This window comes from Epinephelus moara, chromosome 4 (genome assembly GCF_006386435.1).
Source record: "Epinephelus moara isolate mb chromosome 4, YSFRI_EMoa_1.0, whole genome shotgun sequence".
In the NCBI taxonomy this organism is placed as follows: Eukaryota; Metazoa; Chordata; class Actinopteri; order Perciformes; family Serranidae; genus Epinephelus; species Epinephelus moara.
Window position 1 is genome coordinate 12,508,385 of NC_065509.1, and position 17,663 is coordinate 12,526,047.

The 17,663-nt window shown below is 40.1% G+C and overlaps 1 protein-coding gene across 1 annotated transcript in view; it reads left to right on the top strand.

Moving 5' to 3' along the window:
* pigg (phosphatidylinositol glycan anchor biosynthesis class G) overlaps window positions 1-17,663 on the top strand; it is a 108,018-nt gene that overhangs the window by 27,368 nt on the left and 62,987 nt on the right. Inside the window, exons 6-8 of the mRNA XM_050042520.1 lie at window positions 1,695-1,907; window positions 11,300-11,517; window positions 12,612-12,896. Coding sequence (XP_049898477.1) covers window positions 1,695-1,907; window positions 11,300-11,517; window positions 12,612-12,896 — 716 coding nt within the window. The remainder of the gene's footprint in view (window positions 1-1,694; window positions 1,908-11,299; window positions 11,518-12,611; window positions 12,897-17,663) is intronic.

The window sequence follows — 17,663 nt, forward strand, 5'->3', positions numbered from 1 at the left end:
TTTCTTCTTCTTGGCTTGTGTTTCAGAGAACAAATCATAAAATAATAATGCTGGATATTACACACAGTTAAAATGGGATTAGTGTTTGATAAAACATCTCCAGGGGGATTGAAAATATTTAAAAAGAAGGCTCCGTCAACTCTGCTCATTAGTGTAATTACTGCAACTAAAAGCATAACTTAAACATTTTTAGACATTCATTGCTAAGTAACAGATTTAAACAAGCCTCATATACTTGGTAGATTTATGGCATTATCCTGAATAGCTTTGGGCTTAATACAGCAAAGTCCTTGTCTTGTTGCAAATCCGTCTCCTTTTAATGTGAAATGGATAATTCTCCAGCTTATTTCATTGTGTCCAATTACCAAATTAGCTCATAGCTCAGGGGTTTGTCCCGGTCTTTAGTCTGCAGCTGTCTCACTTCCCCACACATGCAAGCTGCATTGTTCATTTTTAGATATATTATACGTCTGTATAGTTCATCACTGCAACCCAAAAACTTCACTCAGACACAGACAATTTGGGAAACGACTCCCACTCGCTGTTTGTATTCTTGAAAGCTCTCTACAGGAAGCCAAGTGTCAACATAAAAATGTCTGTTCGCTTTTGACAGGAGACGAGCTTCGAAAAAATTATAATGATTTCAGTCTTTCATTCAATTTTTGTGTTTGTTTGGGTTGTTTTGCATGTTGTCGTGACAACCCTCCCCATGGTCGTACCCACAGGCATTGATACAGGAGTAATTATGAGGGGTTTGTTTGTGGTGCCTTTGTGTTCAGATTCAGGTTTTCTGTGTTAGAATTCAAATTAAGTATCGCCTTGATTCTAATCAAAGAACAATATGTCACTAATTCCCTTTGCTTTAATCAATAAAATGAGAGTCAGCTGTGGTGAGAAGCTGTAGATGTTCTACCGCACTCTCGCCATTTTTCCCCGTGACCGCAGTTTGACTGTCCTGAGGGGAAAGAGCACACAGCAGCAAATTAGATGCTGTAGCTGCTGTGATTAGAGCGATACGTCCCAGTAAAATATATTATACGTAATCGCTGACTTCCAGATGACACAAAAAGTGTGGGACTTTTCATTGTTAGTTTTTGTGTCAGGTGTATGACTTCAGGAGAACTAGTTTATAATTTATCTAGTTGAGTGTTGTGATATTCTTTTAGACAAGCTTTTATTGTGCAAATGGTGGAATCCTCCACGGCGGACAGTATGAAAATTGAGCCATTTCCATTTGTCCATCATGCAAATAGTTTTGTGTGGATTGCTTTAGAGTTTGAAGTAATAAAATGTGACTTTTGTTCTTATTAAAAAATATCAATTTTGCTACCAGCTATCACTGATTGATGTAACACAATTGTGATTCAGCACTTGGTGTGTTATTGAAAGCCTTTCCATTTTCTGTGTCTGACACTGCAGGTTCATGAGGGAAAAATCCACTGGCATGAGAGGGTGCATTCTAAATTTCAAGTATTTCTGGAATAAATAGAAGAAGAATCTGATAGTTCAGGTTGAGCAGATTCTTTGAATTATACAGGCTGATTGACAAGTGAAGGTTAGAAAACGACATAACAAAACAAAGGCACCACCAAAATATGAAATGCACTTAATTTGTGTGTCATTATTTCACCATCTTGTATTGCAGGTTCAGTAGTTCACTGTTCTGTTTGTGTGTTTTTGCCCTGTGGTGTCAGGGGGAATGGAGAAGCCTGGAGTGGTGGAGCAGGTTGACCTGACTCCAACCCTGGCCCTGGGACTTGGCCTGCCCATATCTCAAAACAGCGTGGGACGCATCATCCCAGGCGTTTTGGAGGAAACTTCATTGCGAGACCAGCTGCGATTCCTGCATCTCAATGGCCACCAGCTCAGCTGCCTGCTCAAAGACAGCATGGCAGACTACGAGAAAGGTGGGTTACAAATTCACTGCATCCAACCTCTGGACTCGTTAACGCCCGGAAAGCCAGGACCTCGTCTGACAGGGAGTCTCATCATTATGCTGTATTGTTCACAGGCTGCTGATAGTATCAGTGGCTACATTTTTCCATGTACGCAGCAGTGTGACTAAGAAAACAGCCCAGTGTAAGGAATAGCTCTTTCCAAAATGAAAATGCATTCATTCAATCATTTTTTCCTGACGCTATTGGAGTTGGAAGAACCACCAAACACACAGCGGGTCAGTTCCCATTACTCCATCTCAGCCTTCTCCCAAAATATTGAAGTTAATGGGGCCATCTTTTTGATCCGCCAAAAAAATAACACAAAATGTCCAGCACGTACAGTATCATAATCCAAAGGTTTCTTCCTCACACAGTTTGCTTCCCATTTCCACCTAATAAGCTGCTTTATGTGACAGACGGTCGTTACTCAGAAATATGCACAATTACAGAGCAACATGAGCTCTGTGACCTGCCACTCATCACACTTAAAGCTGCACTAATCAATATTTTTTCCTGTTAACAATAGGTCAGATTAATGTGGGGTCAGCCGCAGTGACAAACCCACAAAGAATTATCACCTGACTGACATACTTTACACATTTTTGCGTTCAGTGAACACTGATTTTGCACTGAACACTGCACGTTTGCTCTTTCTTTTCTGTTTGCTAAGAGATTAAAAAAAATTGAACTTAAATGCTGCAGCCACTTGTCACTGTCACGTTTTACCCAGCCGTCCTATTACAGAGCAGGAGGGCTAGAACAAATACCACAAAGACCGACCATCACATTGCTGAACAATAACAACAATTTAGGAGAAATTAATACTGAGCCTACACAAAGCAGCAATTTCGTGCTCTCCCCCTAAGTGCTTCAGCTTTCCCTTTGTCCAGAACACGTTATCTACCTTGTACCAACATTCTTACATCCACGGATTTGCTGTATCATAGCAACCACATGTAACCAAAGCGCCTTGGCTGAAAAAATGCTGCTGCGTTTTCTGCACTTAACAATGACCAAGTATTTAATTTGTCTTAAAACTGTGTCATCTTTGTCTTCTAAAAAGCAACAATATACCTAACAGTAGCCAAACAATAAAGCTTATTTACAAAGCATTAAAATGAATTGATTTGCAAAAACGACAAAAAATTGTGGTAATACCGCAGATCGCGCTGTTGAGCCGTCCTTAATCACCCCAGGGCAAATTTCATCAACAGCGTAGCAAGAGGAGTTCCTGTGTTTGTTGTTTTTGGCCGAACAACAAGAAAACTGCAGCATGCATGGCGCGCTTGCTATGCATACAGTCTGGGTCTGCCCAGGCCCGCATGGACATGGGTGGATGATGACATTGATGACATGCGGACCCATGTGGATGCAGAAATTATGAAATGGTCTTTCCTGTTTTTGTTCACTCTCGCATCGCTCATCAACTTCAGCTGTTGTCAATGATTAAGCTTTGATAAACCCACTGTACACGATGCGTTCACCACCAAACAGTACACAGAGAGATTTGGCGACTAGCTGGTGAACATAGTGGAGCATTTAGCAGCTAAAGAGTCAGATACTTCTCTCTAGAGGTGGTGGAGACCAAAAACAGAGCTAAAAGGAGAGATGATTTTAAGTTACTGGGTGTGTACACTGTACTTTACAGGCAGCTGTTCAGTTAAAATGACTGTCAATGTTGTGCTGCCCCACAGAGAAAGGTTAATGCTACTTCAAAGAAATAAAATGTAGATGTGTACATGTTCTGACAGGCCTCTTTTACAGCTACTAGAATCGGGATGCTCTCCATAAGTTGTTGAGACAAGACATGTTAGCTCAGACTAAGAGGATCACTGTCTTATTTAAATAATTGTTGTTTTATTTGTATTCCACTCACGGTTTTGTGCATGTAGGTTTTTCTCTGAAGAAACACAGATGGCAGAGACTTAAGTCGACTCAGAAATGGTTTGTTGTAAGTCCATCTCCTCATTATTCACACCGTGTTGTCAGCTACATCAAAGCAGTGTTTAACCTGAAGCAGTCTGATTAAGACGAGGGTGGAATCATCTTACAAGTTCAAACAATTCATCGCACCGAAGCTCATCATCACTGGAATCCTTTATGAAAATGACACATTTTGGAAATTTCAGCTTGTCTTAGATGAAAATAAATCCATTCAAACACACAAATATATTTTGGTTAAAAGTCTCTAATGGTAGTCAATAAAACTGAAAGAAGTCATCTTGCAATTAGATAATCCTCCAAATGTTTTAGCCCACAGTATGTTTTATAATTTTTTTGTTGTCGCATTAGAATCAAGTACACATTCACAGGAAGTAGGTCACTAAAAGCTGCCATAAATACTGACCGTGCAGGTTTACAAAGGAGAAAGACTGAGCCTAGCTGCACCACAAACCAAGTATCAGAGTGAGAAACAGGCAGACCTGTTCCTGTCACGTCATGGTGTAAGTGTTGAACCCTGAGTTGAGAATCTGTTTACTGATTTCTATAAGTCCGGAAATAAGTGACCTTACAGCTGGGAAAGTTCCACATGGGAGACTCACAAACAGTCTGAGGTCTGTTCTTGAACATTAATGCTGCCCACTCTTTGTGCAAATGGATGCACATATCCTCACTGAGTTCTGCTCCCTACTTTTATCTCGGGGTCACGCTGTTTGTCAGAGTTATCCATCTTGCAGGCTCTCCCCCACGCCTCTCATCTGTCTCCCTCTCCGTCTGTCTCTCTGGTGCTGTCCTTCATTTTCACATTTGATACACCAATGGCAGCAATTACCATTGCTAATGTTTGATCGGTCCGAAGTTATTTATGTTAAAGTTTTAAATGAGACAGAGGGAAGGAGGCAGGGAGAAGGCGCTTTGATAACTGGCTTGTTTGGCAAATAATGTGGCATTTCATTTAAAATATCATATTCTCTGCTGCTTTCCATAAAAATGCATTTATTACTGAATCTATTGTCTAGGAGACTGTCTGTCTGTCTGTCTTAGTGTATGTATGTATGTCCTTCAGTTTTCTCGACAACTGTTCATGCTATCGACTTCACACTTGCCGGATGTAAGTGCAGTGTCTAGTGTGAGCACTTGCGATCTACTGTATGTATTCACTGGTAATGCTACAGTACTACAGCCAGAAGTAGGCATTGAATAGTGTATTGAGAGTGGACTCCTATTAACTGTTGCCGAACGGCATGCTGGGTACAGCTCAATCTCTGTCGCCGCTACAGTCAGGGTTCTCCATGACCATTCACAATGTAAAACACAAACACAACTGCACAGTATCCTTTAATCCAAATGTTAATTGGAGTTGGACTTGGATTAGTAGAGCTCCCACACTGGGTGAGTGATAGCCGACAGCAGGGTTGGCTCGTTGGTTAATTTGTTCAAAAAAGAGATTGCTTTCTACACTCATACTACAATACACTGCTTTCAAAGCAGTTAAAATGAAATTGAAGTGTGCATTGATGCTTGGGGTGACTATTGAATGCCATAGGCTGCCCATTTCAATTGTGTTATCTCAAAAATATGCCACAATTTAAAAGTATTAGTGGGACATTGTTATGGAAACTCTTGGATTCATGACCCTACATTTTAAATCACACTGCCACAACATAGTGTTTCTTGCCCAACTTGCCCAGCTTTATTAAAACATATCAGATTAAAACTCTATTCACTCTATTATTCTATTCAAACATAATTGCAGCTGGCTGGCATATATGGAGGGAGAGATAGAACACAGTGAAAAATAAAGAAATGTACTTGACGGTTATGCATTTATGCATTACTGTTTTAAATGCAGTGATCACATTACAGTTACTAATCAAACAATTACGTCATTACTTGTGTCACATAAGTTCTTTAATCATCTGCATAATAAGCAGTTAAAAAATAAATTCAAATGTGCCGACAACAGCTACACCATCCAGTGCATTTTTTAGGCCTATTCATATATTATTTTTAGGTAATTGATATTTGTTCTCCGCAGTGTTAGGAAGGTCAACCTCTCTTATATATTGATATAGTTGTATTTTGAGGCAGTCATAATGCCATCATCATTCTACAGATTCTTGTTTTGTGCTGATATGTGGGCGTATAGTTTAACGTGATATTGTTAACTTACCTTACTGTATGTCTGAGATGATGTTGCAGGCTAATATTAAAGTAACGTAACAAGTAGTAATGAATTATTTTCAACAGCGAGTAATTAAGTAATGACCCCAACACTGGTCGAGGGGGAAGTTGTTTGGATAAGTGGTTCTTGAAAACGCTGCGATACTAGAAGCTAAGCAAGCAGCCCACTGCGAACAGGCACGTTTGATTGGGCACTGCACTAGTGTAGTGAACATAGAATACTTTTTACATGATGAACAGATACATAATGTGTGGCTAAACGACACTACAGAACGTCATCACGACATTTAAGCGACATTTTAATTCTGCTGATTGCATTAAAGTTTAAAATACTAGAAAAGTGGTGTTCAGTTGTAAAGATTATCTTGCTGAACAATGCATGTAAGTATCATAAACTTTTCTTTGCAGCAGAGCTTATTTTCTGCAATAATTCAAAATCCAAGGGACAAATCCCATTGGCCTTTTGACTACAGAAACGGGGCGATGTGGTGTTGGCCTGCAAATAAATGTCATCACTACAGCACTTTATAGCCCGCTTCAACCAGTAAAGGGCAGTCGCTATGCATATTTATAACACATTATGTAGAATTCAAATACTTTGCACTAAATTGTCAAGACCTGATATCCCTCAACAACACTACTAAATACCAATTTACTTTGGTTTTCAGGGGGAAAAAAAGAGGAAAAAAAGTGGTTTGGGGGGTTTAGTTACTCTTTAACAAATCAGATTTTAGTATCAAACATTATAAAAACTACCTGCTCTCTCAAAAGTTTTTCCTTGGGTTGTGTCTTCTTTAGGCCTACAGTCAGTTCTGTGCTGTCCTTGTTTCCAGTACATGTTGTCTTGTGTGTCTCATGTTGATTGTAAGACAAATGTACAGTTTGCTGTCTAAAAGAAAACCCACACGTGTTTAGAACTGCCACGAGCTTGCGATTGAGTAAGCAGCAAATAATGAATTTTCAGAACTTGATTTGAAACGAACTACTTCCTTTCACATTAAAAAACTTACCGCTCTGGCAGCACATTTCCCACTCTATTTTGGTCCCTGGTTTCCATAGTGATGGGATGAAATGGAAATTATTTCAGCAGACCTACATTTGGATGTGTTGATTTTTTTGAATCTGTCCACTTGGGTAATCATGAAGCTGTTATGCAGTAGAATGTAATAGTCGTCAACGTGTCACTGCTGGGAAATTCACCTGGGATGATATTTTAAGTAGCGTGCCTGTTGGACACCTGTTGGGGTCAAAGCTGACTGGGTGTGAAAGATGTTGCTTTAAAGAAAAGTTGCCGTCCGTCTGAAAAGAAAAGCAGCATTCAATTATGTTTCATCAGGGAGACAAAAAGTACTTCAATTGAAATTTCGTCTTTTCAGAATGATTCATAATGCCCAGACACTCTCGGCTTGAGTGTGACGCAATTGGGTATTTTAAGATTTGTCATTATTGTGCAATCTCTGTTAAGCTTTTGCAATCAGTTATCTTTGTCTTAAAGTAAGAATAACCCGCACAGCATGAAACTGGCTTTTTTTTTTAAGTTTTTAAGTTTAACACAAGTTTTGCTCTGCCTCCACAGTCTCCGTCTGTCTGCCGTGTTTCTTTTGTATGTTGTTTGATGGTTTTAATTACAGTAATCACAATGAAATCAAGATTGCAATAACTTTTTTCCACCCTCTACTCTCACACCTCAAAGTAAAATATCTAATTTAACTTTAAAAAATAAATAAATTACCAAGCAAATTAACTAAATTTGTTGACCGTGCATTTACATTTGCTTAATTGTCCTGCTGTTGGTTTCAGATAGTTTTGTTGTTATCTGCTTAATTGCTGCTACTCTGAGAAAGAGAGAGGTACCTATCAGTTAGTTGAGAGAGCAGCTGAGGTGTTCCACCCATTAATAACTGCTCTGGCCCAAAGAGGAGTGTGCAGTGAAATACTGTTTGGTATCTACAATTTTACTCCTGCAAAACTGAGCAGGAAAAAGAATACATGGGTGCCCCACATCTTCACCAACAACTTGATGTAACTCATTACTACTTAGATTGGATTTTACTGTATAGGCGTAGCTGAATATCCAAGAGATCTCTCTCCGAACTAAAAGACAGCTAGTAATATTGTTAAATTCATTCTCCCAGTTGGTAACTTTTTGGATTTTCTGACTCCTAGATTCCTCTTTCTTAACCCGATAAAACTGACCCACTGTATTTTTATGCCTCTGTGCCGGTGATAGCCGTAGCCAGAGGCGTTATGTTTTCAAGTTTTCCATCTATACAGTTGCATGCAAAGGTCTGGGCATTCTGGTCAAAATTTTGTTTACTCTGAATAGCTAAGTAAGTAAAAGATGACCTGATTTCCAAAAGGCAAACCGTTAAAGATGACACATTTTCTTTAATAATTTAAGCAACATTACTTTTTATTTTAATCTTTTACAGTTTCAGATAACAAAAAAGGAAAAGGGCCCGAAGCAAAAGTTTAGGCACCAAGTTCTTAGAAGCACCCCCCTTAGCAAGTATCACAGCTTCTAAACACTTTTTGTAACCAGCTAAGAGTCTTTCTGTTCTTTGGTTGGAGGTTTTTCACCTTCTTCCTGCAAAAGGCTTCTCGTTGTGATTTTTGGGCCGTCTTGCATGCACTTTGAAGTCTGTCCAAAGATTTTTAATGATGTTTCGGTCGGGGGACTGTGAGGGCCATGGCAAAACCTCCAGCTTGTGTCTCTTGAGGTAGTCCAAACTAACTCATACAAATGGGGCTGGTTATCACCACTGATTTCCTGAATCGATTTGATTTCGATTCGATTCAATTGGGGATATTTCAGTTACAATAACAGTTTTTGTTAGTGTGTGAATGTGATTCTCAGAGAACTAATAGCGTACATTTAACAAGGAGTTGTTTTAAAAAAAAGAATTAATTCAGAACAGGAATAAAACTGAATATTTTATATCTAAATGTTTTTAGAGCAACAAAACAGCAAAGTCACAGCATAAACTCAATATCTCACTAGAAACAAATCCAAAATATCAATATAGTAAATCATAGTCCTGATGTCACAGTACTGAGTGAGGTTTAGGAGGAAAAAGAACACAGACATCAGTCAGTATCAGTCCTCTTGTCCTCTCTGCTCCTCCCCCTGCTGCTGAGGCAGTGGATGAGAGACTGCGTACGGAGCAGAATGAAATTTCCCTTTTCTACATGTTTACATGTTGCTAAACAGCTGTAGTGATAAAATATTGGCTTCTTCCTCCTTCCTCCTTTTATTGCACTCACAGTAACAAGCGTAGCTGTCGTCAGCTCAAGTTATCTTCACTTCGATGTCTCCACCACGGCATCTCTACTCCGTGTGTGTCTGTGTGCGCTCATAAATGTGGCGCAGCAGCCCGGACACACAGACAGCAGGAGTAGCGGCTGCTGCGGCATGATAATAAAAACTAAAAAAAATAAATAAAAACAGTAAGCTAGTACTACTGTCGTTAATAATCAGTGCCGCGGCTTGTTTACTACCGGCAAGATTAGTAGGGTTAAAGCTTCACACATCTGTTGGAAAAAGCGTATATTGAAGGATCGATCTTGGATTTTATCATATCGATATCAATTTGAATCGATGATTCGATTATTTTAACCCAGCCCTATACAACCATACACTGACTGAATAAGTGCCTCATGCGAGCCAACTTTAAAAATTCAAACAAACCTTTTAAAGTCTTCACAGATAGTCACTCCTTAACATTTTGATTAATTTTGGTCCCATTGCAGATGATGTTGGATTCAATAAGTCCCATGTATCTGCATAGTGTCTGTTCTCCAAAGCTCAGTTAAAAACATTGCATAGTAGGGTACAAGTAAATGCAGCCTTTCCTTATAAAACTGCATCCCATAAATCCATCACTGTCTGCCTTGTTTCAATCTTCATATTGTGTTTTTTTTTCTTGTGCTTCTAACCTCAGGCATCTTGGAGGGCCATTAACCAATCTCTGTACTTTTAGACAGATGAAACATGGTCAGGGCCATCGATATTGTATGATTCATGCCTGTGGCTTAAGGTTCTAATATTTCTACCAACCCCTCTGTCTGCCAAAGACACAGTCACTATTTATCACCCCCATGCCTATGCTGCTGAGATAGGTGTTATACTGGAAAATATTGTTTTTAGGAGTGTGTGTGTATGTGGGTGCGTGTGTGCGCGTGCTTCACTGATGTATACCGCAAATCAAACCTCCACATTGCTTTGTCCTTGAACATGTTCCTAAAGCACTGAAGTAAAATGAAGGCAGGCATCATTTAGTCTGCTTTGAGTAAACATGTGAGTGAGTCATAGCTTGTCGTCGTTAAGATTCTGACAAATTATACATTGCTTTTTCAGGACTAAATGGTTTTTACCACAGGGATATTATCATCTCTTCCATTTAAGGGACATTATCGACACAGGAAACAGAACAAGAAAATACTGAAAGTTAATAGATTTCCCATTGAAAACACCCAACATGCATCAAAATGATTGATGAAGTCATAAATGGGATTAGTGAGCTCTCATTCATAAGGAAACAAATGGTAAGAAAATGCATCTTTATGATGAAAGGCAGCAGTCTGAGGAGACTTCTTCTGAAGTGAGACAAAACACTCCAGACTGCTTTAACTTGTCTTCACTTTTTTCATGCTTCAGTTTGTATTTGAATAAGCTAACAGTGAAAAATTTGCATTTCTGCCCATGGTTCCAGCTCCATTCATAGCTCAGCATCCAACCACGGTCATAACGCTGCTGTATGTCACAATATGGCAACAAATTAATATATGCCACCATTGACAACAGTGCTCTCCTATAATACTGAAAATATTGCAGTCAATCTGGAGGCACTCTGCAAACAGGAGTCCAAGTTACATAATTGGAAAGCACAGATTGTTTGGTTTCATAAATAAGTGTAATTGTCCTGATGCATCAGATGGCATTTGGTGATAAATAAGCAGTGCAAAAGTAATGTGCCGCCGCATCAGGAAACCCACAGAGGTTATTAATGAGATGCCGCAAACATCCTCATTTTGACACATCTATAAAAATGCAGTAGCTGCTGCAGATCCAACAAGAAGTTTTACAGCAAATCACAGTAAAGCCAAATCTTTGAGTACCTGACAGTAAACATCACTGTCAAGTAATCCCTGATTAGTGCTCACGTCTGAAGCGACACTATTTACACATGCAAGTTGTTGATGCTGACGTCCCCCTCCCCACTTCTCTTTGATTCCAGAGGCAGGCTTTGAGCAGTTCCGTGTGGCGGAAAAGGCTCACGGGAGCTGGATGAAGCTCTTCATGGAGGGCAACACCTCTGAGGTGCTTTCCAACATGGGCAAGAAGGTGCTGAAGCAGTATCTGGAGGCCCTGACTGCCATGAGCTCAGCTCTCAGCAAACAGCTGGGCAAATACGACATGTACTCCATGATCGCAGGGATGGTGTTTGTGTTTCAGGTAAGCGCAGGGGAATGTCAGTTATGATGCGTGGGTCAGGGATCTTTAAAAACACACACCAACCGGGCCTGTTGTGAGATCCACTCTGCCTCGCCTGACAAATTCCTCAATCAGTGACCCGAACCCAACACGCAAACACGCAAACCGGAGCTGAAATTTTCTGTTAATGACCATCCCTAAAGGGATATATTGTATCACAATATAGTAACTAACTTCCTGTAAATATCACAATGAAAAGTACAAACGTTGGAAGACAGCAAGTAGCCTACTCACCCATCTTTGAAGTGGTTATGTTTTGAGTTTGATCTGGAGCACACAGCTAATAACCTAAGTGGTTTAGCTTAGGTTGACAGGTACAGTGATTTGTGTACATGACATTATAGAAGTGCATATTAAACAGAGTCAGTGTGGACAGAGAGGCACTCAATTGCTTGCTTTTAGGACACAGTTTTAGGCCTACATATTTGCAGAGAGAAATATTTTTGCCAGACATTATGACTGGAGAGATTTAAATATGTCGAACTTCAACAGATTTTCCTTGTCAAAAACCAAATAACAGAAAGCCTGAGTGCAGCAGTGTTGCTGTACTTTGGAAATGTTCTAAATGACATTACTAGTTACCCTGTTAAAATGTAACAAGTAATATATTTTTTATTTGTTATGTCATCAAATAAGGTAATATATTACATTTGATTACTCTTCTAATAAATGTTATAAACTGGACAAAAAAGCTGAAATGTCCTAAAAACTTTTTACTGGGCAGACACCTAAAGCTAAATGATGTTTTGAACACACATGAATAACATGGTGTAATGAAAGGCTTGACTAATTATGGTTAACCTGTAGGTGTTTTCTCAGGTTTGACATCGACCATTTTAATATTAAGAGCATTTTCACCTCTTGTAAACAAGCGTGTTTATGAATATTAATCAACAGTCCTGCATATAGTGTGCCTTTAATTTAACAGCCAAAATAAAGGCACTCAGTCTCCACTGTTCACGTACTGTAGATTTCTGTGGTTTTATCAGTTGAACAAGAAATTGATCCAAGTCATTTTTCCCTCTTCTTTCTCTCCCTCTCTCTCGGCCCTCCAGCTCCTGTTGGTCTTACTGCTGGCTATGCCTGAAGCCCTCAGCGGTGACGCAGTAGTGGACCTTCCGGTCCTCTCAGCCCTGCTCTCCCTGCCTTTCTACCTCTTGTGCCTGCTGCTCGCCTCAGTGCACGTCTTGGTGTGCACATCTGCTGAAAGCTCCTGTTACTTCTGCAGCCTCTCCTGGGGTCTCGTGTTTGCTGCTGTTGCCTTCTCCTCAGCAATGTTTTGTATTCTGGTCTCCATGGCAACACGCCGACTCCCCCTGGGACCAAAGATTCACGGGAAGGTGAGTCTGTGCACCTAAATATACCACAAATACACAGTTACAGATTGGAGCAGATGTTTGCCCTCAGAGGTGTGTACACACATGTGCTTGATCTGCATGTAAAGCCTCAATTTGCAGCCTAACTTGTGAACCAGTTCAGCCGGTGGAACAAAGAACATTAAAAGGACAAGTGAGGAAAAAAGATGTAATGTTAGTTTTCCATCCAGAGACAGCTGGATTCATTAACTGCTGTTTAAAAGATAGATTTTTTGCTTTTATGATTTAATTTGTCACTTCCTGCTGGTGGAGAAACATTACCTACGAGACCATCAGAATTTATTTGAAAGGAAATCTCCTAAATCCAGCGAGGCTCAGGGGGGATAGCACGCTCTTGTCTGTTGTACCCCCACTTTGTGATTTAGCTAAGTTAGCAAAGTCTTTACTAATGCTACTTTAAATCACTTGAATGTTCTGTGAAACAAAGGCCCGAGAAAAAGTTTCAGTAGATTTTCTTGGAACTGAGACAATTGAAAAATCACTTCACCAAAACACGGCTGAATAGAAGTGTTTCAGCGAGTGCCTCTTAGTTGATTTAAGACTGGGCACCATTTATATTAATCAAATGGTGGATTGCAAAGAGCTCTCTTAATTACTCCTTAACTACTCTACAGTATAGCACAGGGAAATTCTAAGCTAATAAATAAGGAGATGTTTTAGTGTTTTTATTTTGCAGTAATTTAACGTTAAACACATTAACACATTAAACGATTGTTTTTGTTGACACATAAAAAGTATGAGAGTCTTTTTGTCATGCAGTGCAGTGACTGTGAGAGATATAAAGAAGGAACTCTGTGTCAGTATTTCTAAAACTCCAGAGTTTAACTGTTAATGCCAACAGCACAACAAAGGCGACGTGAATCTGTTACAGATGCTGCCACAGTCTGTTGTGGTGCAGGTTTACTCCGTGTCCCAGAAGTCACAGGCTCCCATTGTTTTCAAAATCCATTAAAACCAGCTCACATTTCTGAAACACGCTGCCGCATTGATGAACATAATCCATCATTTTAAACGGCATATGTTTTGTATTACTTTTTAACGCGACTTCATAACCTCGCCGTCATTGCACTCCGTATCAAAAATGTTCCAGTCTACCAGAATTGAATCTGCAGAGATCATTGTGTTTCTCCAGCTAGATGGTGCCCTCCACTCTGAATTATAGAAAGTATTGTTTTGTCTTTTTGTTGCCAGAGGAGGGTCATGCCAGTTAGGCCTGGTGGAGGAAGTTAAATAGCTCTAAGAATCTTGAATATAAGCTGCATAATGAAGTTATGTTAGAAAAGAAACTGCAGTGGATGTGCTGTTCAGCATATACTGTAGTATTACGTCAGTCAGTGCAGCAGGATGGATATATTAAGACAACTAGATACCAAGATGGCACTCAGTTAAATCCAATATAGGTTGTTCACAGGGTACATATTCCAAAAATAGTTTCAGGCTTCCTCAGGCTGGTGGACGCACAGAGCACGCTCACTGTACACTCAAACTGATGCAGTCCAACACAACAGTCCTGCTGTATATCCTCCCTCCATGACTGTTCAGTGTTTATTGAAGTTTCAAAGGTGTTGGTTCAAGTTGGATGTATTTTATAGTGCTGTTAAACTGTGTTGTGTTATACCAACAGGTGTTTCTATTGTTTTGTCCACCCCATGTTTATCAATGAAGGTTAGGCTGAATAACAGAAACAACTCTCTGTCAAATGTAATACAGTTCAACAGCACCACAAACTTCATCCTCCAAGGGAACCATGAAGTTCAATCAACAGGAACTGAATATTAAAACCTTAATGAAAGGAGGGTTTATTGCTCTGCCCCTCCAAGATTTTGGTATGGTGCGATTGCAACAATTAACGCAAATTTAACCAACATTGTGGTGGAACACAACTGACGCTGACTGACGAACTTTTTTTTTTTTTTTATTGTAAAACACACCTGGAAAATGTCTGAAACATGTTGACAACAAGACAGATCCCCAAGACAGAGGATGTTGCATTCACATATATAAGAAAACCTGAAGTGAAGTGTCAGCCAATTATAGGTTTTGTTTCTGGCTGTGGTACTGTGTTATTTAGCTTAGTTAGATGACATTATGCTAGCTTTATGTGCAATGCGGTGCTCACAGGGATGCACTTGGGTGGCAAAATGTGATGTTAAAATGGGGCTCAGAGACTGATCATGAGCAAAGATATTTTTATGACCAAATACAACCTTTAGATGATGTTCAGTCGAGGTGGTTTGTGGCAAGTAACAGACACACACAAGCCTGTGACCACCTAACTACATTAACTAGTGCTTAAGCAACACTTCAGCAGCAACTTTGTGATAATGTAGTTGGTCACACTGCTGCGTTGTCGCTTATAGTGTGAACACAGCATTAGTAGTAACGTATGTTAAGTAAAAACTCAGAGCAGAACAATCCGATTTTATTCTCACTTGAAAAGCTGCCTCAATTTTTACTGAATTACACACACAAAAAAAACCATCTATAAACTGTTTTGTTTTCAATTTTGACCTGCTCCTGCAGTTTCTTTTAAAAACATGCCAACAAGCATTGCAATTGTTTTTGAAAAGCTGCTGTGAAATCAGGCATTTAAGGCCACAACAATCCCCAAAAAAACTGTGAAATCCCAGAGGGGCTGATTGCAGGACTGTTGTATTAGACTGCATTAGTTTTAGTTTGGTGTGCCTAATAAAGTAGCAGCTGAGTGAAGTTCTTCTTTGGCTGAGTCGGCCGGCAACCTGCTGGCTCCCCACATACATGAGTTGCATGAAAATAATTTACTGATGCAACTCTCTGAGGTTTTGACTTTGTTGGACTTAATAGCTCCAAATTTTAAAATGCAATTAGTCATGCTGAAGTTTACAGCTGTTTCGTTTGTAATGATGCAATTATGGCCACGACATCAAAATCATCACTATGTCAGCTGTTTTTAAGACACTTCTGAAGCAGTGGGACCTTGTGAAAATTGTAAATGAAACACACTTTAGTATAGCAGACTGAAGGACGCTCTGACTTCACTAACAGCTAAAGAAATAAATTGATATATTTACATGAGCATCGTCTTTTACTGAATAGGAGTGGCAGAATAATGTAAACACATCATTAAAAACGACTTCAACTCAGTAGTAATGAAAACGCTATTAACAGCTCTGTAACAAAGGCAGGTCGTATAGTGATGAATGCCTGTTTTCAGCGTTTGTCAGCTGTAAAAGAGACAAACAATATGTTTGTATGTAAGGTGTCAAACTAATGAGGATTAACAGAGAAAAGAAGCCACATCTTCGCTAACAGCCCACTGTTGTGCCAGTGCTTTTCATGGCTTCCGGTAGTTTAAATGCGTTTCATTAATTGTTTATGTTATTTTGTCTTCCCCCTATAACAGCTACGTTGAAATTTACTTCAACAAATAAAAGTAACTGCCAGCGATGCTTAGATCGCTCCTCCGAATGTGGGCAATCAATCAGGTATAGTGGGACTAGTTACTCAGGAGGTGGAAGCTTTCAGTCTTTAGTGTTTGTTTAAATTGGCCTAAAAGATGAGTCCTCTTTACTGCTGCACCTCTTTGCTCATTATAATTTATCTGTAAAGGTTACATCTCATTTCCCTCCTGGGAACTTTGCAGAAGTGCTGATAGGGCAAAAAAGTCTGTAGAAATCCACTCGGGCCATTAAGTTGGGTGAAAAAATAAACTCCCAAATCTATACACTGGAGCTAGTGAGGGAAATGTGTAGTTATTTTTCTGTGACTCGGGCTTCCTTGAAAAGACTGTGGAATATTTTCTCTGAGTTTGAACGCCACACAAATGTCTAAAAAGATGTGCACATACAGTAGCTCAGCTGGCAGGTAATGATTGGGCTAACTAAAGAGAAGTGTGCTTCCTCATCCAGCAGCAGAGAAATCACCAGACTTTGGCTGGAAAGGTAAAACAGTCAGACAGAAAGTTCTGGCTGGGCTCCTGTGGGCAAGCAAAAACAAAAAAACTTAAAGTTGAGGTAGGCAGTTTTATTTTAGTATCACTAGGCTAAAATCCCATAATAAACATTGAGCATATTGTTATTCAGCTGGTCTGGGAGAACACTACACTTCTGCACCTCCTGTTGGAAAATCTAGTCTGTGACGGCAGACATTGGTCAGTCACAGGCCATTTCAGAGGGAGTGCGTTCTTATTGGCTGTTCTGTCAATGCTTTTGGTGAAAAGCCTGAATCAGTGGTGGAGAATCCTGCAGAGAAAGTTGCTATTTCAGCATTGGCGACAACTGCTTACACTGCAGAGCAACGTGTCAAGTGTTTCAGAGATGAAAAGAAATTGTTGTTTATAGTTCAGCCTTCTGCTAACTCTAACCAAAGGCTCATGGCTGCGGCTTTAAGTTCATGTTTATGTAGCTAATGTTAGCTAGGGCGTGGAATACAGCATCTTATCCGCCTCACTCCCCGCCAAGGAGAGCAGGCAGCAGCACCAGAGGAACCCAAGCCAGTGGCTGCAGCAACTCGAACTCAGCCAGCAGTGGGGGACCGGCCCACTCCGACTCCCCGACTCTTTTGTAACCATTACACAGGTTAGACCCAGCGCTGCCACTGGTCACCAGCCTGCTGTGACTGCTGTGACTGCTGAATCTGAGTTGCTGCAGCCACCAACCAAAGGTCCATCCCTGGAGCTGCCCCCTCTCCCCCTAGCGAAGAGTCCACAGTGGCGGGGAGCGAGGCAGAGGGGTTGGGGAGTGTAGTAGCTAG